The 25,099-nt window shown below is 66.2% G+C and overlaps 2 protein-coding genes across 5 annotated transcripts; one reads left to right on the forward strand and one right to left on the reverse strand.

Annotated features, from left to right (window-relative positions):
* Positions 1–5,663: 5,663 nt before the first annotated feature.
* Positions 5,664–17,895, forward strand: MICAL1 (microtubule associated monooxygenase, calponin and LIM domain containing 1). Of its 2 annotated transcripts, XM_040616610.1 has the most exons (25): positions 5,664–5,879; positions 5,957–6,235; positions 7,016–7,223; positions 7,334–7,450; positions 7,691–7,789; positions 7,868–8,023; positions 8,227–8,327; positions 8,595–8,852; positions 11,627–11,742; positions 11,816–11,942; positions 12,190–12,262; positions 12,727–12,877; positions 12,951–13,138; positions 13,250–13,359; positions 13,444–13,494; positions 13,591–13,668; positions 14,022–14,190; positions 14,277–14,359; positions 14,468–14,921; positions 15,043–15,122; positions 15,245–15,343; positions 15,461–15,554; positions 15,638–15,737; positions 15,825–15,898; positions 16,008–17,895. In XM_040616610.1, the coding sequence occupies exons 2-25, from the start codon at positions 5,975–5,977 to the stop codon at positions 16,136–16,138; spliced, it is 3,378 nt and encodes a 1,125-aa protein (XP_040472544.1). In that variant the 5' UTR covers positions 5,664–5,879; positions 5,957–5,974; the 3' UTR covers positions 16,139–17,895. The 2 variants fall into 2 exon arrangements, with proteins under 2 accessions (XP_040472544.1, XP_040472545.1); XM_040616611.1 differs by lacking the exon at positions 13,591–13,668 and having other exon boundaries at positions 5,778–5,879.
* SMPD2 (sphingomyelin phosphodiesterase 2) lies at positions 17,881–23,652 on the reverse strand. 3 transcript variants are annotated; one of them, XM_040616614.1, is made up of 12 exons: positions 23,546–23,652; positions 22,342–22,433; positions 21,810–21,906; positions 20,587–20,663; positions 20,265–20,358; positions 20,087–20,176; positions 19,625–19,707; positions 19,274–19,406; positions 19,096–19,200; positions 18,849–19,005; positions 18,523–18,624; positions 17,881–18,492 (listed from the first exon to the last, which is right to left on the reverse strand). In XM_040616614.1, exons 2-12 carry the CDS (start codon positions 22,389–22,391, stop codon positions 18,281–18,283), a joined length of 1,200 nt encoding a protein of 399 aa, XP_040472548.1. In that variant the 5' UTR covers positions 22,392–22,433; positions 23,546–23,652; the 3' UTR covers positions 17,881–18,280. The 3 variants fall into 3 exon arrangements, with proteins under 3 accessions (XP_040472548.1, XP_040472547.1, XP_040472546.1); XM_040616613.1 differs by having other exon boundaries at positions 17,881–18,195; positions 18,272–18,624; XM_040616612.1 differs by having other exon boundaries at positions 17,881–18,624.
* Positions 23,653–25,099: the final 1,447 nt, after the last annotated feature.

Here is a 25,099-nt window from a genome sequence, read left to right on the forward strand (position 1 = left end):
TCATCAGTGCTATGAGTTTGCCTGTTCTCCGGGCACGCAGAGGGGTGCAGGGATGCCACCGCATGTCCCCCTGTGCCAAGGACAGAGACTGGGCTGTCCGCGGCTGGTGGGTCTGTGTTAGAGCCGTGTCCCACTGTGCTGGCCAGGTGCCCTCCTCCACCACGGCACATCCTCGGTCCCTGCTGCCTGGGGAGCTGTAATTAAGATCTAATGCTCATTTGCTGCTTCCCCCGGGGGACGAAGCTGGGGCTGGAAGGAGCAGGTCAGCGTTCAGACTTTCCCATGGCACCACAAAGGGCTCACAAACAGAGCGAGCTGCTCCTGACTGCTCCGGCGCCTGGGAAAATTGCCTGGTTTGACGCAGACACCCGGTTTCCGCGTCCGCCCCGGCCTCTGGTGGCCCCAAAACATGGGTGGGCTCCCTTGCACCCACACCCAGCAGCTTTGCAGGGGGCTGGCGAGCTTCAAACACCCCGGCTGAGCTGCAGGGAGGGGGGACATGGTGGGGGGGGGGTCTGCACCAGGACCCCCAGGAAGAAGCCAGAGGGGACCACGGGAAGGAGGGATGGAGGTGCTGGGCTGGCTGCCCCTGCTCAGCACCGCTGCCACCAGTGCCACGGGTGACTCAGAAGCAGGTGACGTAACCCCCGCCTCGTACGCCAGCTTGCCCCGTGTCCCTGAGTCACCGTCCCCAGCCTTGTAGCAGGTTGTCCCTGTGCATCACCGGCCCACCAGCCCCTTAGGGCGCTGTGACACCCACCGTGGCACGTGGCAAGCGGCCAGCAGCACCCTGAGGACCCCACCACAACCAGCACCCAGCCGGGAGGGACCCTCCGTGACCCCAGCGACTCCATCCTCCGCCCCAAGGTACCTTCACCCCACTGGGGTCATTCCCACCCAGGGGACCCAGGTGGAAACATCATCCCAAAGGTTTCCACCAGGGCTGAGGTGGGCTGGGACACTGGGGGGGAGGGGGGGGGGGGGGGAGGGGGGGCAGGGCTGGCACTGGGGGGGTGCAGCTGCCTCCTGGCCTCTATTTCTGGCTGCGGAAGTGCAGCGCAGCAGCCACAGCCGGGGCGGAAAGCGAAGCGGATTCGTTTCATCACCAGAATCTTTTTTTGTTTTGCAAAAAGGCTGGTTTCTTACCCTAAAATCCCACAAACCCCCCCAGCTGGGTTGGCGCCCTGCATCCCCTCCGCCCACTGCTCCGAACCTGCGGCGTGGGGAGGTCCGGGCTGCCACTCGTGGGGGCGTGGGGGTGGGGGCGGGGAGTGGGGGGCTCAGGCTTCAGCACTGCAAAACACTAATTGCAGCAACATTTGCAGCGGCACGAAGCCGGAGCGCTTCAGGTCCCGTCCCGTCCCCCGCCCCCTCCCCCCCCCAGGCCCCAGCGCTGCTCCAGCACCGCCTTCCAGCAGCCGGGATGCCCGGCTCCCCTCGGCAGTGGGGGAGGGGAGGGAGGGAGGGGATGGGGAAGGGAGGGAGGGGAGGAGGGGAGGAGGGGATGGAGGAGGGAGGGCCGGGTCGGCCGGCAGCTGCTTGCGGGGCCGGAGCCCGTTTCCTGCTCGTCCCTGCCCGGCTGTGCGCAGCCCCGAGCCCCTCCCACCCGCCGGGCTGTGCCTCAGTTTCCCCCTCCGAGAGCCTCTGGAGGTGAGTGGTGGGTCGGAATGTGCAGAGCGTCCTGGGGTGTGTGTCAGGGTTCTGCTGTTCAGGGTTCGGATGCGGGCACGGAGGGGGCTGCATCCCACCGGCCGGTCCGCCCCGCCCGCCGAGAGCATCGCTCCGGGGCCCGCCCCGCTGCGCAGGGCTGCCAAAACCGAGGGGGGACTTTGGGGCTGGGGGGGGGCCTGCCAAAACCGAGGGGGGACTTTGGGGCTGGGGGGGGGCCCTGCCAAAACCGAGGGGGGACTTTGGGGCTGGGGGGGGGGCCTGCCAAAACCGAATGGGGACTTTGGGGCTGGGGGGGGGGGCTGCCTAAACCGAATGGGGACTTTGGGGCTGGGGGGGGCTGCCTAAACCGAATGGGGACTTTGGGGCTGGGGGGGGGGGCTGCCAAAACCTAGGGGGGACTTTGGGAAAGGGTGCTCAGCCCCGCCGTGCCGGTCCTGCATGTCCCAGGGATGCTCGGTGGCGGGGTACTGCTTTGTCTGTGGCTGCCCCCTCCCCAAAGCTTCGCCGGAGGGCAGCGGGGTCCCCCCGCCCCATCTGTGCTGCTTTTCCCCTCCATCCCCCGGGCTCTTCTCCCCCCTGGGACAAAGGGAAAAGAGAGCAGCCTCCACTCCTCTTCCTGGGCTCCACTCCCAGTACCACCAGTGCTCCCGGTGCCGAGTGGGGTGGGATGAGGTGGGAAAAGCTTTGCTAAGTGCTTTTACCCTATCCCGACCCCTAGGAGTGAGCCCCAGCTGGGGGGCCAGGGCTGTGCCCCATCCCAGGGCTGAGGCTGGGGAAGGTGTTCACCAGCCCCGGTGCCGGGGGTGAAGACCCAGGTACATTTGGGTAACCGAACCTGGGGTTCACCACTGTACCCCAAGACGTGCCTCCTGGTGACCCCGTGGGCATGGCTGTGGCTGGAGTGAAGGAGAAGCAGGAGGAGGAAAAAGATGTGGGAGCAAAGCCTGGCCGTGAGCAGACTTCCCATCACCCCAAAATTCGGCTGCTCCCTTGGTGGAGCTGGTGCTGGGCAAGGGAGGCAAAGCTGAGCAGCTAAAAGGGGGGAGGGGGGGAGGTTTGCACCCCCCCAGTGTTGTCTCTGCTCAGGGCTGTGGCTTGTGGATCCCCTCCCTGCAAAGGGCGACACCAAAACTCCCTGGAGAAGCACCCACTTCTGCGGCGGCGGCTGCAGGAGCCGAGGCTGGGTGCTGCCCTCCCAGGGGGGGATTTTGGCGTGTGCTTTCCAGGGGGGCTTTATTCACCCTTGAAAGGGAACCCCCTCCACCGTGACACCCTGTCCCTGCAGCTGTCAGCCTCTGCCCTGGTGGCAGGTTTGTCCCCTCGCCTTAGCCCTTCTCCCCCCAGCTCCGTGCCGGGGGCTTGTGCCCACGCGCCCCCAGCCCCAGCTCAAAGCAGAGGAGCCGACAGGGATTTTTCCCCTCCCTCCAAGGATTAGAACCCAGCCAAATTAGGGCAGGTTTCCACAGGGTCGGCCACAGCCATCTCCATGCCCAGTCCCATTCCTGAGCGCAGTAACGCCGGGAAGAGCAGCGCCCGCTGCCTTCGCCCCTTCCCGGCACCAGCGCGGCTCGGCCAGCGATCGAAAGCGAGATCTTTGGCCAAGCTGTTGAGCGGCCACAAGAAACCCTCCATCCTGCCCACCAACCTTGGGGCCATCCCCAAAGTTGCTGCAAGGACTTTCCCAGGGTCCAGCCCGGCTCAGCAGCTCAGCCCGGGGGTCTCTAGGCAGGACCCCAGACCCGGAGCAGCCTGGTCCATGCTGGGAGCCAGCGCAGCTGGAAGGGGATCTGCTGCTGCTGCTGGAAATCCTCCCAGCTTTCATTCGCTGCGTATGGAGCCGCGTCCTTTTCCACCCCATTTCCACGTGCCTGGAAGACACGTGAGCTCGCCAGCAGCCCAGCACCCACCCCCCTGCCGCATCTCCCAAGGGGCTGCTTCTCTCCATGCAAGGGCAGGGGGGAGACCCCGATTTGCAAAGTGGGTTGGGGTGTCCTTGCCCCAGGGATGCTCCACATGTGCCGGGTGATGTCCCTGTAGGTATGTCTGCAGCCACCCCAACCAGAGCCAGCAGGAGCTGAGTCAGGGCTGGCCACAACCTCCCCACCTCCTCCCTCCAGCTTGGAGGAGCAGTTTTAAGAGAAAAAATGCAAAAGGAGCTCCTGGGGAGAGCAGAGCTGGAGGCAGCCTGGCCCTGCACCCGCCTTCACTGGCACTGGCCTTTGTGGGCTGAAAGTTCTTTATTTGCATGAAAGCTGCAGGAGCTGAGTATCTGGGGGGTGGTGGGGGGGGTGTCTGTCCTTGCTTGCAATTGTCTGGGGGTTTGAGTGTGCCAAAGGGGACGTGGTGTGCTGGCATGAGCATCGTTTCCATAGGAAACTTGGTGTAACACAGGACTTGTTGTTCTGCCTCCTCCAAGCCTCCCTGCCAAAGTGCTGGGGCTGGAAAGCTTTCCTGGGCGGCACGCTCCCCCCGGCACCATGTCTGGTGGGAATCAAGACCTTAAGATGTTAGGTTTTTTTTTTTTTGGAGCCAGGGCCTGGTGATGCTGGAGTGGGTGCTCCCAGCCTGGGCAGCTGCCTTTGCCCCATCACCCTGGGGCTGCTGCGTGGTGGCCTTGGCAGGTGCCAATGGGGTAACGTGAGCTCCCGGGGGAAAATCCATTGTGCCTGGGCAGCACAGGGCGCTGGAGCCCGGCCACCCAGCGGGGCTGCCTGGGCATCCTCCCGTGGGAGGAGGATGGGTGGCTGATGGGACAGCGTGCTGGCACCCTCCGGTGAGGTTTGCAGTGCTGCCTCAGTTTCCCCAGGCTCATTCTGTCCTGCTGGCAGGGCCAGAGGGCTGGAAGTGCTCAGGGGGGAAAGCAGAAATCTGTCCCCAGCTCTCAGAGCCCTGCCACGAACGCATCGGTTGTGTCATCTGTCCCTGTGCTGCCGCTTTGGGGACCGGTGGGTGCCAGCTCTGGCCTGGCTGGATGCTCTATCCTTGCGTCTGCCCAGCAAGGAAGAGGGTAAAGCGCCAGGATTTCCTCCTGCCTGTGGTGTTGGTGCGGGAAGGTGACCTGCAGAAGTGCTTTGCAAAGCACTCGTGGGTGTCCGGAAGCTGCCGGAGCGAGACCGAACTTGAAACCCAGCTAGAATTTGCGCTTTCCAGCCCAAACTTAAGCCCAGGCTTAAACAGCTCCTCTCCTCCACCCCATGGAAGGTGGCTTGGCTCGGATGTGTCATCCTTCCCCCCCCCAGCATCCTGCTGCGGGGCTGGCTGCCGCCTTCGGGGTGCCACCTGCCACCTTCGGGGTGCCACCACGTGCCTGCCAGTAACGCTGAGCAGTGCAAGGGCAAAGAGTGATGGTTCAAAGGTAGGAGCGCCCTGGCTTCCTGAGCTTTTCCATCGCTTCCTCCTTGGAAGTGCCACGGCGCCGCCGGCTGCTTTGCCAGGCAGGGGGAGGATTTTCCAGCCCTGGGGTTTGGTGACAACAGCTGGAAAGGGCACAGCTTTGTGCTTTATGCTCAGGCTGGCAAGGGTGGCGTGGGATGGTGCTTGGGGGACGGTGCTGGGAGCGGGAGGCAGATGCAAGGAGTGCTGGTCCCCTGGGAGGTGCCGGGATGTGGGGGGATGTTGGGGTGCCCACGGAGGCATGCGCTGCACCCCTCCTCCCATGGGTTCTGTGGTGCGATGGGGCTGTTTGTGCCGTGGTTTGGCTTTTTGTTCGGTTTCCCCAGCGGTACTTCCTCTGTGCGTATCTGCTTCCGCAGCGCTGGGGGTGGCAGAGGTGGAGGGCAAGTTGTCGCAGTCTGGGGCTGCAAAAGCCAGGCTGGCAGGATGGGTCCAGCCCTGCTCCCTCCTGCCCAGGCCTGGCTTTTGCTGGTTTTGGGGGCAGCTCTGGTTCATTCCTGAAGCCAGGATCTCCCACACTGTCCCCCGCCCCCAGCAAGGCTGAGGGTGAAGAGGAAGGAAGCAGCTCTTTGCTTCTAAACACCTCGCTCTGCTCTGGCTGCCGCAGGTACACACCATATGGAGGAAGCCGCCTGCTGCCACCGCAGCCCTCCCCGTCCCGTCCCCTGACGTCACCGTGGCAGGGTGACACCGTGGCTTGCTGGGTGCAGCACCCGGGGGAGGCTTTGCCAGCCACTGCCAGAAAGAGCCCTGATTTCGGTAGCACCGGCACCGAACGGCACCCCTGGCTGGGAAACCTGGCAGCGGGACACCAGGTCTGGTATCGGATGTGTTTGAGGACAGGGGCTCCAGGAAGGTCCCCTCCCCGCTTATCTCTGCTGTCCCTCGCCAGGCTGCCGGGTGAAGCGGGATGAGCACGCCAACCAACGAGCCGGGCAACCCTGCCCATGCCACCTTCGAGAGGTTCCTGCGTGCCAGGGAGTGCCAGGAGGTGCTGGGCTGCTTCGGGGAGCTGTGCCAGCAGCTGGGGCTGCAGGGCAGGGGGCTGCAGCTCTACCATGGCCTCAAGGCTGCCCTCAACTACTGGAGTGCCAAGGCCCTGTGGAGCAAGCTGGATAAGAAAGCCGGGCACAAGGACTATGACCAAGGCACAGCCTGTGCCAGCACTAAGGTACCGGGGACGCGGGGCACGGGGTTTGGGTCCCTCCTTGTCCCCAGGGTGAGAGCATCCCTTGAGGCACCCTGGCCCCCAACCCCGGGAAGATGTGGGATGTGCCAGGTGGGAGGTTGGTAGGGTTTAATGGGGCAGGGTGTTAATTAACACTGCTCCTCTCCCCGTGGTGTGATGCCACCTCCATGTCACCCAGCCAGCAGCATCCTTCCTCCTCCCAGCTGCTTCTTCCTGCGGACACCTCATGGGGGGCTGCAAAGGGGCAGAGGGACCGGCTAAGCTCTTTCTAGGGGACAGCAGCACGCCAGGTTAGGATGTACCCATGGGGCTGGGGGTCCCTATTTCTGTCCCCCTGTCCCAGAGCTGGTGGCTTTGTTCCCCACTGCTGGTGTCCCGTTGTCCCCCCAGCCCTGCACAGGGGCTGCCAGGGGATCAGACCCATGTCCTGGTTTTCAGCCTGTTGCTGGTGACATTTTCCCCTGCCTGGGCTGCAGCCGGAGGGAGACGTGCCTGCCTTATCTCCCCGAGCCCTTTAATTGCTGCCATTACTTCTGATGAAGGCAAGGTTCAGGCAGCTGGGGAGGCAGGAACACCCCACGGAGCCCCCCCGCCCTCCCACTTCTCAGGCAGAGGCAGTGCTTGCAGCCTGGGGAAAAGGGGAATAGTGGGGAGGGCCAGATCCTGACCCAGGGATGCAGGGGGAAGCTGGCTGTGGCGGTGCTGAGCTCCCTGGGGATTTACCCAAACCCCCGTTTTTGGGGGGTGCCCGTCCCCTCGCAGTGCCTGGTGGTGGGGGCCGGCCCGTGCGGGCTGCGGGTGGCCATCGAGCTGGCGCTGCTGGGCGCCCGCGTGGTGCTGCTGGAGAAGCGGGACTCCTTCTCCCGCAACAACGTCCTGCACCTCTGGCCCTTCACCATCCACGACCTGCGGGCGCTGGGCGCCAAGAAGTTTTACGGGCAGTTCTGCACCGGCACGCTGGACCACATCAGTGAGTTTTGGGGTGGGGGTGGCAGGGCAAGCTCCGTACCCCCGGGGTGCCCCCACTTTGTGGAGCCAGGGAGCGGGGGTGCAGCCCTGAGCGCCCCTCTCCCTTCCCAGGTATCCGGCAGCTCCAGCTGATCCTGCTGAAGGTGGCTCTTCTCCTGGGGGTGGAGGTGCACATCAACGTGCAGTTCAAGGGGCTCACCCCCCCGGCGGGCAAGGCAGGTGGACAGGGTGAGGCATCACTGTGGGGTAGGTGGCATCACTGTGGGGTAGGTGGCATCACTGTGGGGTAGGTGGCATCCCTGGGGACAAGGGCAGGGCTGTGGGTGGCTGCTTTGAGCCCCCTGCTCCCTCTGCTAGCCCAGGGCATGCCCTTTGAGGGGGGTGGGGGGGTGAGGTGTAATCCTCCCCCCTGCCAGAGCAGGTCCCAGCTGAGACCCAGCACACCGGTGACTGTCCCTCTCCCCACAGGTGGGTGGCGGGCTGTGCTGCAGCCCAGCTCCTCTCCCCTCAGCCACTACGAGTTCGACGTCCTCATCTCCGCTGGCGGTGGCAAATTTGTCCCCGAAGGTGACAGCAGTGGGTGCCTGCATCCCTGGGACTGGTATGGGGGGCTGGGTGGGGGCTCACGCCTCTCCCATCCCCCAGGGTTCAAGCGGAAGGAGACACGGGGGAAGTTGGCCATCGGCATCACCACCAACTTCATCAACCGGCACACCCGGGCTGAGGTGGAGGTGGCCGAGATCAGCGGCGTGGCCCGAATCTACAACCAGAAGTTCTTCCAAAACCTCTACAACAAAACAGGTGGGTGGTCCCAGCCCCGGCGTAGGGGGGGGGGCTGGGGGGTCCCTGTCCCCACCTGATGCAACCGGAGGCTCAGCCCTGGGATGTCCCCTGTGTGATGGGATGCGTGTCCCCGCGTGGTACCCCACTCCAGGGGACGTTTGGTGGCTGAAGCTGGTGCGGGGGCTCCTGGTGGCTCAGCTCAGCCCCTTCCCCATCCCCAGGCATCGATCTGGAAAACATCGTCTACTATAAGGATGACACTCACTATTTCGTCATGACGGCCAAGAAGCAGAGCCTGCTCAAGAAGGGCGTCATCCTGCAGGTGGGGAGGGCAGGATCCGGCCCCCGGGTCCCGTAGCAATCAGCAGCTGAAAGCCTGGAGGGTGGGATGCAGGTCTGGGTGCTGGTTTGACCACGTACCCCTGGGATGGGGGTGGGGGTTCGGCGCCTGTCGCCTCTGCCGTGAACAAATCCTTTGGGGGGGCTCACAGCCCCCAAGCCTGGTGGCACAGCTTCACCCCAGAGCAGGCTGCGCCCAGACTGGGGGGGGGGGCAAAGCCCCCCAGCCAGCTTCACCCCATCCCTGCAGGACAAATCGGACATCGAGAGCCTCCTGTCCCCAGAGAACGTGAACCGAGATGCCCTCCTCAGCTACGCCAAAGAAGCCGCCAACTTCTCCACCAACTACTCCCTGCCCGACCTGGAGTTTGCCCTCAACCACCGGGACCTGCCAGACGTCGACATGTTCGACTTCACCTGCATGACGCGCTCGGAGAACGCGGCGCTGGTGCGGGAGCACAACGGCGCCCGCCTGCTCCTCGGGCTGGTGGGCGACTGCTTGGTGGAGGTGAGGGTCCTCCGTGCGGCACCGCTGTGTGCCTCAGTTTCCCCTCTCCCTGCAAGATACGTCGCTTGCAATATATTCCCCTTCAGTAGGCGCTTCTCGCACCGGGCTGCCCGGTGCACCCCATCACGGGGGGCAGTCTCCCCAAATCCCGGTAGTGGGATGCTTTGGTGGGGTTACCCCCTTCCCCAGACCCCCTCCCCACCGATCTGGGGTGTGGGATGCTTTGGTGGGGTTACCCCCTTCCCCAGACCCCCTCCCCACCGATCTGGGGTGTGGGATGCTTTGGTGGGGTTACCCCCTTCCCCAGCCCCCCCTCCCCGCCGATCTGGGGTGTGGGATGCTTTGGTGGGGTTACCCCCTTCCCCGGCCCCCCCTCCCCGCCGATCTGGGGTGTGGGATGCTTTGGTGGGGTTATCCCCTTCCCCAGCCCCCCTCCCCACCCATCTGGGGTGTGGGATGCTTTGGTGGGGTTACCCCCTTCCCCGACCCCCTCCCCACCGATCTGGGGTGTGGGATGCTTTGGTGGGGTTATCCCCTTCCCCAGCCCCCCTCCCCACCGATCTGGCGTGTGGGATGCTTTGGTGGGGTTACCCCCTTCCCCAGCCCCCCCCTCCCCACCGATCTGGGGTGTGGGATGCTTTGGTGGGGTTATCCCCTTCCCCAGCCCCCCCTCCCCACCGATTTGGGGTGTGGGATGCTTTGGTGGGGTTATCCCCTTCCCCAGCCCCCCCTCCCCACCGATCTGGGGTGTGGGATGCTTTGGTGGGGTTACCCCCTTCCCCAGCCCCCCCTCCCCACCGATCTGGGGTGTGGGATGCTTTGGTGGGGTTACCCCCTTCCCCAGCCCCCCATCCCCCCCGATTTGGGGTGTGGGATGGTTTGGTGGGGTTATCCCCTTTCCCACCCCCCCTCCCCACCGATTTGGGGTGTGGGATGCTTTGGTGGGGTTACCCCCTTCCCCCGCCCCCCTCCCCACCGATGTGGGGTGTGGGATGCTTTGGTGGGGTTACCCCCTTCCCCAGCCCCCCTTCCCCACCGATTTGGGGTGTGGGATGCTTTGGTGGGGTTATCCCCTTTCCCAGCCCCCCTCCCCACCGATCTGGGGTGTGGGATGCTTTGGTGGGGTTACCCCCTTCCCCAGCCCCCCCTCCCCGTCGATCTGGGGTGTGGGATGCTTTGGTGGGGTTACCCCCTTCCCCGGCCCCCCCTCCCCGCCGATCTGGGGTGTGGGATGCTTTGGTGGGGTTACCCCCTTCCCCAGCCCCCCTTCCCCACCGATTTGGGGTGTGGGATGCTTTGGTGGGGTTACCCCCTTCCCCGGCCCCCCTCCCCACCGATCTGGGGTGTGGGATGCTTTGGTGGGGTTACCCCCTTCCCCGGCCCCCCTCCCCACCGATCTGGGGTGTGGGATGCTTTGGTGGGGTTATCCCCTTCCCCAGCCCCCCTCCCCACCGATCTGGCGTGTGGGATGCTTTGGTGGGGTTACCCCCTTCCCCAGCCCCCCCCTCCCCACCGATCTGGGGTGTGGGATGCTTTGGTGGGGTTATCCCCTTCCCCAGCCCCCCCTCCCCACCGATTTGGGGTGTGGGATGCTTTGGTGGGGTTATCCCCTTCCCCAGCCCCCCCTCCCCACCGATCTGGGGTGTGGGATGCTTTGGTGGGGGTACCCCCTTCCCCGGCCCCCCCTCCCCGCCGATCTGGGGTGTGGGATGCTTTGGTGGGGTTATCCCCTTCCCCAGCCCCCCTCCCCACCGATCTGGGGTGTGGGATGCTTTGGTGGGGTTACCCCCTTCCCCGGCCCCCCTCCCCACCGATCTGGGGTGTGGGATGCTTTGGTGGGGTTACCCCCTTCCCCAGCCCCCCTCCCCACCGATCTGGGGTGTGGGATGCTTTGGTGGGGTTACCCCCTTCCCCAGCCCCCCTCCCCACCGATCTGGGGTGTGGGATGCTTTGGTGGGGTGGGGTTATCCCCTTCCCCAGCCCCCCTCCCCACCGATCTGGGGTGTGGGATGCTTTGGTGGGGTTATCCCCTTCCCCAGCCCCCCTCCCCACCGATCTGGCGTGTGGGATGCTTTGGTGGGGTGGGGTTATCCCCTTCCCCAGCCCCCCCTCCCCACCGATCTGGGGTGTGGGATGCTTTGGTGGGGTTACCCCCTTCCCCAGCCCCCCCTCCCCACCGATCTGGGGTGTGGGATGCTTTGGTGGGGTTACCCCCTTCCCCAGCCCCCCTTCCCCACCGATTTGGGGTGTGGGATGCTTTGGTGGGGTTATCCCCTTTCCCAGCCCCCCTCCCCACCGATTTGGGGTGTGGGATGCTTTGGTGGGGTGGAGTTATCCCCTTTCCCAGCCCCCCTCCCCACCGATTTGGGGTGTGGGATGCTTTGGTGGGGTTACCCCCTTCCCCAGCCCCCCCTCCCCACCGATTTGGGGTGTGGGATGCTTTGGTGGGGTTATCCCCTTCCCCAGCCCCCCTCCCCACCGATCTGGGGTGTGGGATGCTTTGGTGGGGTTACCCCCTTCCCCAGCCCCCCCTCCCCACCGATCTGGGGTGTGGGATGCTTTGGTGGGGTTACCCCCTTCCCCAGCCCCCCCGGCGATCTGGGGTGTGCTCGGGGTGGAGGAGCAGCCCAGTTCCTGCCCAGACGCAGCCGTACCGGCTGGGGAGGAGACACCTGCGCGTCCCACCGCCCTTCCCTGCTTTCATCCCTGGCCAAGCCCGGCAGCTCCCAGCCCCCTCCCAGCCCCCAGCTCCAGCTCTGCCTTTCCCTTCGCAGCCCTTCTGGCCGCTGGGCACCGGCGTGGCCAGGGGCTTCCTGGCCGCCTTCGACGCGGCGTGGATGGTGCGGCGGTGGGCAGCAGGGACCCCCCCGCTGGAGGTGCTGGCTGAGAGGTGAGTGTCCCCATCCCGCTGGGCTGATTCCGGAGAGGGCAAGGATGACCCCAGCCCTGTCCCTTGCATCCAGGGAGAGCATCTACCAGCTCCTCTCGCAGACCTCCCCGGACAACACCAACAAGAACATCAGCCAGTACAGCATCGACCCGGCCACACGCTACCCCAACATCAATCTGCAGTCCATCAAAGCCAGCCAGGTACCCAGCCCCCACCCCCCCGCTGGTCAGGGTGACACCAATTTGCTCTGTCCCCTGTCCCCAAAGGGTGTGAGGCTGAAGCTGTTGGTCCTCAGGACATTTAATGCGTTACCCGTTGTGGGTGTGGGTGGTTCCGGGGAGGTGTTGGGGGGGGTCCAGGTGTCCCCCTTGCCGGGGCCAGCTCCCTGCCTGGTGCTGCTGGCACTGTGCAGGTGGTGACCTGTCACTGACATGTCCCCATCGGCAGGTCCGGGACCTCTACCTCGTGGGCATGGTGGAGGTGGACCATAAAAGGAAGAGTGACAACCGGCTCAGCACCGGTAGGAGCAACTGGTCCTCCCCTGCCCCCCCCCCCCCGCAGCGGGACCCCCATTCCTCCCAGAGCTGCTCCTGCCCTGATTTTCCTCCCCGTCCCTCTTTTCCTGAGCCCTGGCCAGTGTCCAGCTGGCTGCCGCGCTCCTCCCAGCAGCGGCTGCGTTTCCATCCTGGTGGCACCACTGGTTTCCGTTCCTTCTGCCCATGGCCCCCCAGCCGCCTTTTTTTTTTGGGGGGGGGGGCTGTCCCCCTTCTTCTGGCCCACATTGATGCTGAGCCATGAAATATTGATATATACTTTATTAACCCATTTATTGAGCCTTGGGGGGGTGGGGGTGCATGGGGGGGGGCCTTGGATCACTCCCATGGGACTCCTTCCCCACTAAAGCACGGATTCTGGGTGGGGGGAGGGGGCTGGCAGGGTGTCCTTTGCCGCTTTGGGATGGGGACATGCGTGCTGCCTCCCCAGCGGTCTCCGGAGACGCCTACGAAGAGCTGCTGAGCTGGTGCCAGGCCAGCACAGCCGGGTACCGCGGCGTGGCCGTGACCAACTTCACCACCTCCTGGACCAGCGGCTTGGCCCTCTGCGCCCTCGTCCACCGCTTCCGTCCTGACCTGGTGTGAGTGCCCAGGACCCCCCTGGGACCCCCACCCTGTGGAGCCCACCCTGACAGCACCCGTGTCTCACCACAGGGACTTTAATGCCGTGGACCCCCAGGATTCCATCCAGACCCACCAGATGATGCTGGACATGGCAGAGCAGGAGCTGGGGATCCAGCCCGTCCTCTCCAGCATCGAGATGGCCACCATGACAGAGCCCGACCGCCTGGGGCTCATCACCTACCTCAGCCAGTTTTATGAAGCTTTCAAGACCACTCCAGGTGGGAGATTTTGGGGGGGTTTCTCCCATCCCAAGCCCCACCAGGGCTGGCTGGGTGCCCCCTCCTCTGTAGGCTGGGCCCCACCATCATGGCCATGTCCCCTCTGTGCAGAGGCAGAGGAGATCAGCAAGAAGCCGCTTTCTCCCCGTGGCACACGAGGGGCCATCCTCTTCCTCAGCAAGCTGCAGAAGAGCCGGCACCTGACACACAAGCGTGCCCAGGTGAGGGATCCCCACCCAGCCACTTGTGACACCCCCAAAACCACGTCCCCCTCTCCATCCCAGCCGCCCGCTTTGCATTTGCAGGACAGTGCCCAGAAGGATGCTGAGGCCAAGAGGATCCGCAGGGATGCTGAGGTGGGTCTGCACCGGCTGCCTCCAGGGATGCTCTCTGGGGTGCATCTGTCCCGGGGGGAGAGTGGGGGGCTGACCCTCCCCTCGGGTTGCTCGTAGCTGGACACGGGGCTGGATGGAGACACTCCAGACGGTGCCCATGAGCCGCTGCAAACCACCATGATGGATCCAGGGCAGGTCGGTCCTCGTGTCACCCCAGGGGGGTGGTGGGGGGCCCAGGTCTGGGCAGGTGGGTGCTTGGGGGGCACCAGCAGCTGGTGGGACCGAGCCAAGGGCTGGGACTGGGGCTGCGCAAGCAAACGCCCACGGGCTCCCGGCTCCTCCCTGCCTGTTTCCTGACCTAACTGGTTTTCTGGAGCCAAGACTTGCCGCTCCCTTGCTGGTGCCAGCAAACCCGTCCCGAGCGCCCAGACCCACCTCTGCAAGAAGGACAAAGTCCCCCCTGAGCCCCCTGGGCTGCTGGCAAAGCCCTGGGCAGGGGTGGGGGCCAGCACCCCGGTGCCACCCCAGCCTGTTCTCTCCCCCCTCAGCCATCAGCCCGTGGGGAGAGCAGCGACGCCTGCTACTTCTGCGGCCGCCGCGTCTACATCCTGGAGCGAGCCAGCGCCGAGGGACTCTTCTTCCACCGCGGCTGCTTCCAGTGCCGGCGGTGCGGGGCCACCCTGCGCCTGGGCGACTACGCCTTCGACGAGGAGGACGGTGAGGCAGGTTTTGGGGAGAGGGGATGCTCGGGGGCAAGGCTTCGCCACCTTGCAGGTCATCACATGGGTTTGGGGCCCCCTCAGGTCATTTTTACTGCTCGCTTCACTACCCCACTCCATCCAGCATGGAGCTGCAGCAGGAGGAGCCCCCGGCGCTGCCCAATGGGGTAAGTCACTAAATGCCTGTAGATGATGGAGGCAAAGCAGAAGGTGGAGGGGGATGCTCTGGCACGGCCCCGTGCTGCATCACCCCTCCGCTGCTGGCTCTGCCCTAGGATGCCACTGCTGCCCACCTGCCCTTGGATGCTGGGAGCCCATGTGTGTCCCCCAAGGAGGGGGCACCCTGTCCCCTGCAGCCCCCACCAGCAGCCCCACAGCTGGAGGAAGAGCCTGGGGCAGCGGAGGATGGTGATGACTCGGAAGAGCAAGAGCTGCTGGCACAGCACGAGGGAGATGTGAGGGATGAGGAGGGTCCCGAAGCGGAGCCCCAAGGGGCGGTGGAAGAGGGTGAGGAGGGCCGGGGCAGGAGGAAGATCGTCCTCACGCCGCTGGAGAAGCTCAAACTGTCCACGCTGACCCTCACCGGTGAAGCAGAGCCTGAGCCACCACCCAAGCCAGCTCGTAGGTGGCTCCAAGCACCCAAGGCCCTCCCTTCCCTGTGGCAGGGACAAGGTGCCTGGGAGGAGGAGGAGGAGGAGGAGGAGGAGGAGGGAATGGCCATGGAGGAAGGTAGGTGGCAACAAGCTGGAGCCTCTGGCCAAGCAGGGCTCCTGGTCCCTCTGGTACCATGACATCCCCCACGTTTTGCTCGTGAGGCACTGGCCCAAAATGGCTCTTTTTTGGGGGGCAGATTTGGAGGGCGACAGCGAGGAGGAGAAGGAAGAGGAGGAGGAGGAGGAAGGCACAGACCTTGGCATCGTGGCAGAGCTGGTGAGTGCTTTCCCCAAGCAGCACTGGCCCCACCAGCCGGGGTGCTGGCTGGGGCTCCTGCTGGGACAGGCGGTGCCCAGCGCAGGGACTGACCCCCTGCCCGTGTCACTGTCCCCTCACAGGGCCTGGACCTGGGGGAAGAGGAGAAATATCCCACCTGGAAGCGCACACTGACCCGCCGGGCCAGGGAAGCTCAGATGAAGCGGTTCTGCAAAGCCCAGGTAGCCCTATGGGGCAGAGCCGGGTCCCCAGCCTGGCACCGTCCCCTCCATCCTGCTGCTGGTAGCCACGAGCCAGGAGGTGCTGGCCCACAGGTGAGCTCTGCCTTTCCCTCACAGACCATCCAGAGGCGGCTGGAGGAGATCGAGGTGACGTTCCGGGAGCTGGAGCAGCAGGGCATCAAGCTGGAGAAGTTACTCCGGAATGAGGACGGTAAGGCCAGGCTTGATGGGGCATTGTCACCCCAGTGACCAGGGGGGGGTCTGCACACCCCTCACGCCCCTCGTGCCCTGCAGGGACCCCGACCGACCAGAAGACGCAGTGGATGAACCAGCTGCTGTACCTGGTCCAGCAGAAGAACAGCCTGATGTCCGAGGAGTCAGACCTCATGATCAGGTAAGGTTCGGGGGGGGGTGAGGGATGCTGCCTGGCTGGCATGGGGGCTCAGCTCACCCCAGCCCCCCCCCCCTTCCCTCCCTGCAGTGTGCAGGAGCTGAAGCTGGAGGAGCAGCAGTGGCAGCTTGACCAGAAGCTCCGGTGCTACATGAACAAGGAGGGTGAGCGCCAGCCCGTGCTGCGGGTCATCCCCGTGCACAGCGCAGGGAGTGGGGCCGGGGCTGTGACCCCCCCCCCCCCCAGCCCTGCTCCAGCCCCCTGCTCCCACAGAATCCCTGAAGACACCTGCGGATCGCGTGGCCGAGAAGGAGATCCTGGCACAGCTGCTGGAGGTGGTGAACAAACGCAACGTCCTCATCCACATCCAGGATGAGAAGCGGCTCAGTGAGATGCGGGCCTGATCCTTGTGGCCCCAGGACCCACCGGTTCCTCCCTGGGGGGGGGACAGGAGTGGTGTGCTGTCCCCCCCGCCGCCAGCTGAGCATCACCCTGAGCTGCCTCTGAAGGTGGTGATGCCTCAGCACCAGCTGCGCATCCAGCTCCCTGCTTGCCGAAGCCTGCCGTGGAGGGGCCAGACCCGCTGGTGGACGTCCGTGTGGGGAGATACCAAGGAGCACCCTGGTTTTGGGGTGCAGAGAGGGCGTCCCCGCGCTTGGCTGGATTGCCTTTGCCTTGTGCTTGCTTGAAAACGAGATTTGCAGGGGGCTACGAAACACGGGGGCTGCGGCGGCTCTGCCTGGGCTTTGCTACAGGAGGAAGAAGCCCCATGGGGAAGCGCGGTGTCACCCAGGGCAGGAGGTCCCACAGCCATCACCCTGCCAAGGGGACACTGCCCGGAGGCTCGGCTGGGGCATTGAAAGCATTTTGGCCCAGCTGAGCCCCTCGTGCTCGAGCTGAGGTTGCCTCGGGAGAGGTGGCTCATCGCGCTCTGCCCAGCGCTGTGTCCTGGGCGCCGAAGGGCTTTGCTCCCAGCAGCAAGGATGTGACCGTGGCCACCGCAGGCAGGTCACAGCGGAGATGCCAAATGTGGAGGGGCAGTGGCAGGAGTAGCCCCTGGAAGGCACTTGGGGACATCCATCAAGCTGGGGCCATCTATGCTAACCCAGGGCATCCATCCCAGCCTAGGACCTTCCACCTTCCAGGAGCATCCATCCCAGCCTAGGACCTTCCACCTCTTCCAGGAGCATCCATCCCAGCCTAGGACCTTCCACCTCTTCCAGGAGCATCCATCCCAGCCTAGGACCTTCCACCTCTTCCAGGAGCATCCATCCCAGCCTAGGACCTTCCACCTCTTCCAGGAGCATCCATCCCAGCCTAGGACCTTCCACCTCTTCCAGGAGCATCCATCCCAGCCTAGGACCTTCCACCTCTTCCAGGAGCATCCATCCCAGCCTAGGACCTTCCACCTCTTCCAGGAGCATCCATCCCAGCCTAGGACCTTCCACCTCTTCCAGGAGCATCCATCCCAGCCTAGGACCTTCCACCTCTTCCAGGAGCATCCATCCCAGCCTAGGACCTTCCACCTCTTCCAGGAGCATCCATCCCAACCCAGGGCATCCATCCCAGCCTAGGACCTTCCACCTCTTCCAGGAGCATCCATCCTAACCCAGGGCATCCACGTCGTCCAGGGACATCTGGCTCTGCAAGTGGGGCCAGCGACAGATGGGGCTGATCCCACCACAGGTGCCACATCCACACTGTCCCCAGCAGCTGTAGGAACCCAGGGTCAGACCCCCCCTGCAAGGCCCCCCGGGCCAGGGAAGGGACTTTTTGTCCAGCACCTCCCCCAAGGGGATTGTGCCCAGGGTCATCACTGTGTGACATCAAGGACAAGGGACACTGGTGGCCATGTCCTTGCCCCTTTGGGGTTTCTCCTGCTTGGCAATGCCACGCTGGCCTTTGTAGGGACCTCTCAGACCTCCTGGAGGCCCTGGTTGTTGTGGGCCTCCACGGCCAAATGGTGCTTATGGCAGCGCAGCTGTGTCGGGCAGGGGGCTCCTCTGTTAGCAATACCCCCCCCAGCGTTCAGCCTCATCCCATCTCCCCCCCCCCAGTGCCTCCATCCTCCTCCTTGTGTCTGTACCAGCCCATCCATCCTGCTGCAAGCCCCCTTCCCTTCGAATAAAGCCTCCCCAGCCCGGCACCAAGGGCTAAAATACCATCTTTTATTTTCTATTTTCTATTTGACTCAAAGCTGGTTGCTGGAGCAGCCGCCAGCTCTCACTGGGAGCCCCCACGGCTGCCCCAGGCGAGGGGGGGGCTGAGCCTCACGAGCCCCCCAGCCATGCCAGCAGGTCCCTCCAGGTAGAAAGGGTATTTTAAAAAAACCCAGCAATTAAAACCCACCTCCGTGGTTCCCATGGGGGTCAATATGCAACAAATCTACCCCCAAAATCTTGATTTTACGCAGAGGCAGCTGTCAAACCCGTGCTACCGAGCCAGCCGCAGTGCTGCTCACCTAAAACCAGACATCAACTAGAAAAAGGGACTGAAAGGGGCCAGGATGGGGCCAGGGGACATCGTGGGACACTCACAGCCCCGGCTCAGCCATCACTGAGCCGCTCCTGCAGCACCCGCAGCGCCATCCGCATCTGCTCCTCGGTGCCCTGCAGCATCTTCACCTCCATGGTGTGGAAGAGGTGGAGGCCGGTGGAGAGGAGGAGGACACCGACGGCGAGGAAGGCCAGCAGGGAGAAGGAGAGCTTGGGGAAGGGCTGCCCAGCAGCCAGCCCCGCCAGCACACCCAGCGCGGCCACTGCCTGCAGCAGCAGCAGCAGCGCGGCCAGCACGGCCATCCTGCCCGCGGAGTACCGCTGCCGCTGCGCTGCCCGCAGCCCCACGCCCACCTCCGTCCGTGCCTCCGTCACTACGTCCACCAGCGTCAGCTCTGTGGGGAGACAGGGGCAGCTCAGCAGGGATCCCCCGCCCCAATACCCCTTTTTCTCCCCATCCCCACCACTGTGCCCTGCCCATGCGCCTCTCCACATGCAGCACCCCAAGGGATGCCCTAAGCAAGGGGAAAACATCCCCCAAAGCTCCATCCAGCTCCACCAGTCCACCCCCCAGCCCTCCTGGCACATGGGGGACCCCAGCAGCACCCCACCACCTCACCAGCTGCGCCGAGGCCGGCACCCACAGCCTGTCCCTGCTTCTGGATGTGCAGCGTTGCCATCACAGCTTCGTGGTCCGAGAAGGGGATGTCCATGCCCGGGGCTGTCCCCGTGGTGGTCTTCAGCTCTTCGCACTTCACCGTGAAGCTGGAGATGGCCTGGGGGAGGGGACAGGGGGGTCATGAGGGTGCCTCCCCCCGTGCCACCCACAGCTGGTGGCCGAGGGCCCCCCCCCCCCCCCCCGTTACCTTGTAGAGGATGTAGTCGATGCGGATGCCCAGCGGGAAGGGCAGCAGCTCTGCCTTGACGGTGAAGCAGTTGTTGGGGACAAGGGTGCAGCCGTCCTCACAGCCCTGAGACCAAGCAGCTGGGTGGGTGGGGGGCTCTTGGCACGCCACAGGACCCTGCTCGCCCCCTGCCCCTCACCTCAAAGCGTGTGGCCTCAGCAAAGGCGTCCCGCAGCCCCGTCCAGCCGCGCAGCAGCCGGATGCCCACGTCTTCGGGGTGCATGTTGAGGTCCCCTCCCAGCAGCACCACATCGGCCGCCTTTGAGGTGTGTCTGTGGGGACAGGGACAGCTAGCTCCCTTCCCCACCCTGCCCCGCACCGGACTGGGGTGACTGGGACCCCCCCTCCCAGTGCTCCCCAGCCTTACTCCTGACTGGGACTGGTGCAACTGGGAGTTCTCTGCAGTGCAAGCCCCAGGGGCAGGGGTGACCACACACGCTCTGGGGACCTGCCGGAGGGGGACCCTGTGGGACACCCCGTGGCTGCTCACCGGATGAACTGGGCCAGCTCCCAGGCCTGCACCAGGCGGTGGGGCAGGTAGGCGTCCTTCTCCCGGCAGTATTCGGCATGCAGCTGGCGAGAAGGGGTGGGGGGGGGGAGGGGGGGCAAAGCAGCCATGACCCCCATGCTGGCACCTGCCCTGCTCCTAGGCTCCCTGCAAACCCACCCCAGCCCCTCTAGACAGTCCCCTTGGGGGTCTGGCCAACCCCTCAGTCTTCATCAGCCTGAGATGCTCACCCCACCGCACGTCAAGTTGTGGGTCCCTGTCCTCCCCGCCACCCCAGCCCCCCTCCAGAGCAGTATTTCATTAAACAGCCCCAGGAGAGATGGCGCAGAGCAGTGCTTAAAGCAAGGGGACAGCAAAGGAGGGGTACGGCCACTTGTCCCCCCCTCCCCATCATCCCCATGCCCCCTCCGCCCCCAGTGCCAGGTCCTTCCCTGGGTCACTCACGTGGGTGACGTAGACGTTGAAGATAATCCCGGAGATCTTAATGATGACGAGCCCAACGGACTTGCCGCAGAACCAGTCCCCGTGCTGGAGCTGCCGGAGGGGCAGAGGAGCAGGCAAGGGCCGGTGAGGCTCCGTGGGGCAGGACACCGCAGCACCACGTGCCCCCCGCCCCACTCACCATGTAGGGGTACCCGTTCAGCGAGTACTGGTAGAGGAGGGTGTCCAGGATGGGGAACTTGGAGAAGACGCAGAGGCCGCTGCCGATCACCCCGCTGCGGGAGGCGGAAAGCACAGTGAGGACACATGGTGCCCCCAACCTCTGCCGCCCCCCAGCCCCGTGTCCCGCTGTGCTCCCATGAGCATCCCACCCTCCAGGCACGGTGACAGAGGTGACCCACAGCACCCGCACTCATCTCCCCATGTGACAAACACCGAGGATGGGGCACAGCCCTGCTACTGCCCCACGGGCATCCCCGGGGGGCTGGCCTGGCCCCTCTCACCTGCGGAAGTAGTGGGAGAAGGGGTAGCAGCCTCCCAGCTTCGCCTTCAGGTCGCGGTAGTCCCGCTCGCTCCACACCTGGAGAACAGTGGGATGGGCTGAGAACGGGCGCACTCGGCTCATCTCCCGGGCTGAGAACGGGCGCACTCGGCTCATCTCCCGGGCTGAGAACGGGCGCACTCGGCTCATCTCCCGGGCTGGGAGCGGGCGCACTCGGCTCATCTCCCGGGCTGGGAACGGGCGCACTCGGCTCATCTCCCGGGCTGAGAACGGGCGCACTCGGCTCATCTCCCGGGCTGGGAACGGGCGCACTCGGCTCATCTCCCGGGCTGGGAACGGGCGCACTCGGCTCATCTCCCGGGCTGAGAACGGGCGCACTCGGCTCATCTCCCGGGCTGGGAACGGGCGCACTCGGCTCATCTCCCGGGCTGAGAACGGGCGCACTCGGCTCATCTCCCGGGCTGAGAACGGGCACACTCGGCTCATCTCCCGGGCTGGGAGCGGGCACACTCGGCTCATCTCCCGGGCTGAGAACGGGCGCACTCGGCTCATCTCCCGGGCTGGGAGCGGGCGCACTCGGCTCATCTCCCGGGCTGGGAGCGGGCGCACTCGGCTCATCTCCCGGGCTGGGAGCGGGCGCACTCGGCTCATCTCCCGGGCTGAGAACGGGCGCACTCGGCTCATCTCCCGGGCTGGGAGCGGGCACACTCGGCTCATCTCCCGGGCTGGGAGCGGGCACACTCGGCTCATCTCCCGGGCTGGGAGCGGGCACACTCGGCTCATCTCCCGGGCTGAGAACGGGCACACTCGGCTCATCTCCCGGGCTGGGAACGGGCGCACTCGGCTCATCTCCCGGGCTGGGAGCGGGCGCACTCGGCTCATCTCCCGGGCTGGGAGCGGGCGCACTCGGCTCATCTCCCGGGCTGAGAACGGGCGCACTCGGCTCATCTCCCGGGCTGGGAGCGGGCGCACTCGGCTCATCTCCCGGGCTGAGAACGGGCACACTCGGTTCATCTCCCGGGCTGAGAACGGGCACACTCGGCTCATCTCCCGGGCTGAGAACGGGCGCACTCGGCTCATCTCCCAGGCTGAGAACGGGCGCACTCGGCTCATCTCCCGGGCTGGGAACGGGCGCACTCGGCTCATCTCCCGGGCTGAGAACGGGCGCACTCGGCTCATCTCCCGGGCTGGGAGCGGGCGCACTCGGCTCGCGGCTGCTCTCACCTCCTGGAGAAGCACCAGGTCGAAGCCCTCCCGGCGCAGCGTGTCCCCGATGAGCCGGACACGCTCCTGCCGCCGTTTGCTCAGGTAGCGGATGGCCCTGCCCAAGAGGGGTGGGGGTCACAGCTTGGGGGGACAGGGTGATGTCAGCGCACGCCAGGACCCAAAATGGGGGAGAGTGGGCCCCAGTACTGGTACAGCTGGGATGCAGACTGGGGGAGATGGGAAGGGGAAAGGGCCATGTGGGGACATGGGGACATGCAGGGAGGCTGTTTGGGGACAGCTCGTCCTGCCTGCAGAACCGAGGCAGCTCATCCCTGGTGGGGGTGCAAATGGGGGACCCGTCTCCGGGGGGAGCAGGCACAGAGAGGATGGGGGGCACCACCCAGCCAGGCATCTCGGGACCCTCTGGTGCTGGGAGAGTGGTGTGACCCCGAAACGAAGGGGACGCACAGGTGACCCCAAGGCGGGACCCCTCTCCCGGGGCAGGTGCCCCCATACCCACCCATGCAGCCCCGGCGAACTCGGGACTCACCAGCAGTTGAGGTCGAAGACGCGGAGCCGCAGGGTGGGATCTGCCTCCATCGCTCACAGGGGGCCGGGGGGCAGCGCCGGGCGGGGGGGGTCCTGCAGGGAGCAGGTTGGGGTGACAGCCCGGGGGAGCCAGGCAGCCCCGGCGAGGCAAAGGCCGGCAGGGAGGAGCGCTGGAGGAGCTCACACCGTCCCCTCCTCTCCCACCCGCAAGACCCCCATCCCAAACCCCGGTTTGCCCTCAGGGACCCACGAACCCCAGCCCCACGGGTGGGCCCTGCACCCCGCGGACAGGCAGGGATGGGGTGCAGGGCTCAAAGCCTCTGTCAGCGAGTTGTGATCCTGGGTGGACTTTAACCCGGGTTCCAGAGCAGGGCAGAGGGGTGCGGGCAGACAACGGGTGGGCAGCGGGGGGCAGGCAGCAGGGGGAGGCAGGCAGCAGGTACGGGGCTGGCAGGGGGAGGCAGGCAGCAGCTCACAGGCAGCAGGTGGGGGGCAGGCAGCAGGGGAGCGGGCAGCAGGGGAGCGGGCAGCAGGTACGGGGCTGGCAGGGGGAGGCAGGCAGCAGCTCACAGGCAGCAGGTGGGGGGCAGGCAGCAGGGGAGCAGGCAGCAGGTGGGGGGCAGGCAGCAGGGGAGCAGGCAGCAGCTTACAGGCAGCAGGTGGGGGGCTGGCAGGGGGAGGCAGGCAGCAGCTCACAGGCAGCAGTTTACAGGCAGCAGGTGGGGGGCAGGCAGCAGCTTACAGGCAGCAGGTACGGGGCAGGCAGCAGCTCACAGGCAGCAGCTTACAGGCAGCAGGTGGGGGTCAGGCAGCAGGGGAGCAGGGCGGAGAGGGAAGCAGGCAGCGGGGGGAGCAGGCAGCGGGGTCCCGCAGCGGGGTACAGGCAGCCGGCACAGGCAGCCGCGCTCTGCCCGGGCGGGGTTACCGAGCGGCTCATCCCGTCCCTGCGCCGCGCTAACACCCGCGTGTCCCCCCGTGTCCCGCCGGGGCCCGTTGCCCACCCCGGGCGCGCCCCCTCCCAGCTCCCCGCGGGACCGGGAGCGCAGCGGGCGCGGGGCCGGGCCGGGAGCGCGGAGCAACAGGCGGAACCGGGGGAGGGAGCGGGCAACAGGCGGGGGGCGCGGAGCCATCGGCGGGGCCGGCAGCGGAGCGGGAGCGGATTGGGACCGGGACGGGACCGGGACGGGACGGGGAGCGGAGCGGACCTGGCGCGGGCCGGAGCAGCGCGGGGCCGCGGGACTACGCGTCCCGGCAGGCAGCGGAGCGGCGCGGAAGGGGCCGGGGCGGGACGGACGGGACGGGACGGGAAGGGGCCGGCGCGGGAGGCGGGGCGGCGGGGCGGCGGGCGGGGCGGGAGGCGGGGCGGGGGGTGCCGGGGGGCGGGGCGGACGGGGACCGGGGCAGATGGGGGGGGGCGCCGGGCCCGGAAGGAGGGGCGGGGGATGCCGGGGGGCGGGGCGGGGGACGGGGCGGGGCGGCCGGGCCTGGGAGGCGGGGCGGGGGGACCGGGGCAGATGGGGGGGGCGCCGGGCCCGGGAGGCGGGGCGAGGCGGGGGCGGGGGGCGGGGCCCATGCGGTGGGGCGGGGAGATTGGGCCCGGGAGGCGGGGCAGGAGCGCGAGGAGCGGGGGGCGGGGCCCGGATGGCGGGGCGGGGGGTTTCGGGGGGGCCGGGCGGGGCGGGGTCCCGCGGGCGTTGCACGGGGATAGCGGCGGGCGGGGCGGCCTCACTGGGCTCTTTCCCTGGGGCTGGGGGTGCCCATTCACACCCCCCCACTCCCCCCACACCCCCCCGCGGGACACCCCAGCAGCTCCCCCCCCCTCTAGGCTCCCCCCAGCACCTCGGAGGCCTGTGGCACCCGCCCCCGGAGCCCACCCCCCCGGGACACCCTCCCGGTCACCCCGGAGCGTCCCGCGGCCCGCGGGCACTGCCTGCTCCCCGCTCCTGCTGCTTCCCCATCCCGGTCGGGCCCGGACTGGGAAGGGCGGCAGTTGACGATACTGGGACCAGCTCTCCTGCTCCAAGGCCGCCTCCTTCCCGGCCCAGCCCCCACACGTCCCGCATCCCGCTCCGGGGGCAGCGGTGGCCTCGGCAGGGACTGGTACCCAGGGGCAGCAGTGATGCTCACGGGGCCGAGTTCCCTTTTTGGATCCTGCGCGTGTTTTGTTGCCTTTCCCAGCGCATGATCCAGGCTGGATTAGCTCCACAGGGAGCCCGAGTAGAAACAAGTCTGTCGGCTGCCTTAATGCCATGCGGGATCCCCTTAGTGCCATGCGGAATCCCCCCAGCCATGTCGTGGAGCAGGGGAGGGGGTGGCAGCAGGAGGAGTGGGGCTGTAGGTCCCTCCACTGCCTTTGGGGACATCATTCCATTCGGAGGGACAGCAGCAGGACGGAGGTTTGCCGGGCTGGATAGCCGTGGGAGCAGGATTTGTGCATCACTGATAAAGCAGCTGAGCCTGGAGGTGCTGGGGTGTGCAGAGCCGTTGGCCCTAATGGCATCGGGGTTTGGCCACCGGCTGTGCCCTCGGGGCCATGGGAACGGGCAACTAAATACGGCGGTCTGGCTTGCAGAAAGGGGGAAAAGGGTGTTAAAACCTGTCTCTGGGTGCCCTGGCCCTGGGATGGGGTGTATGGTACCCACCAGCCCAGGTGCCATGAGCAAGGCTTTGAGGACCGTTTCCCACTGGTAGGACAGACACAGCCCTCCATCACTCGGTCCTGCCGTGTGCAAGGATGCAACCCCCTGAAATACGTGTCC

The sequence above is a fragment of the Falco naumanni genome, chromosome 17 (genome assembly GCF_017639655.2).
Source record: "Falco naumanni isolate bFalNau1 chromosome 17, bFalNau1.pat, whole genome shotgun sequence".
NCBI lineage: Eukaryota > Metazoa > Chordata > Aves > Falconiformes > Falconidae > Falco > Falco naumanni.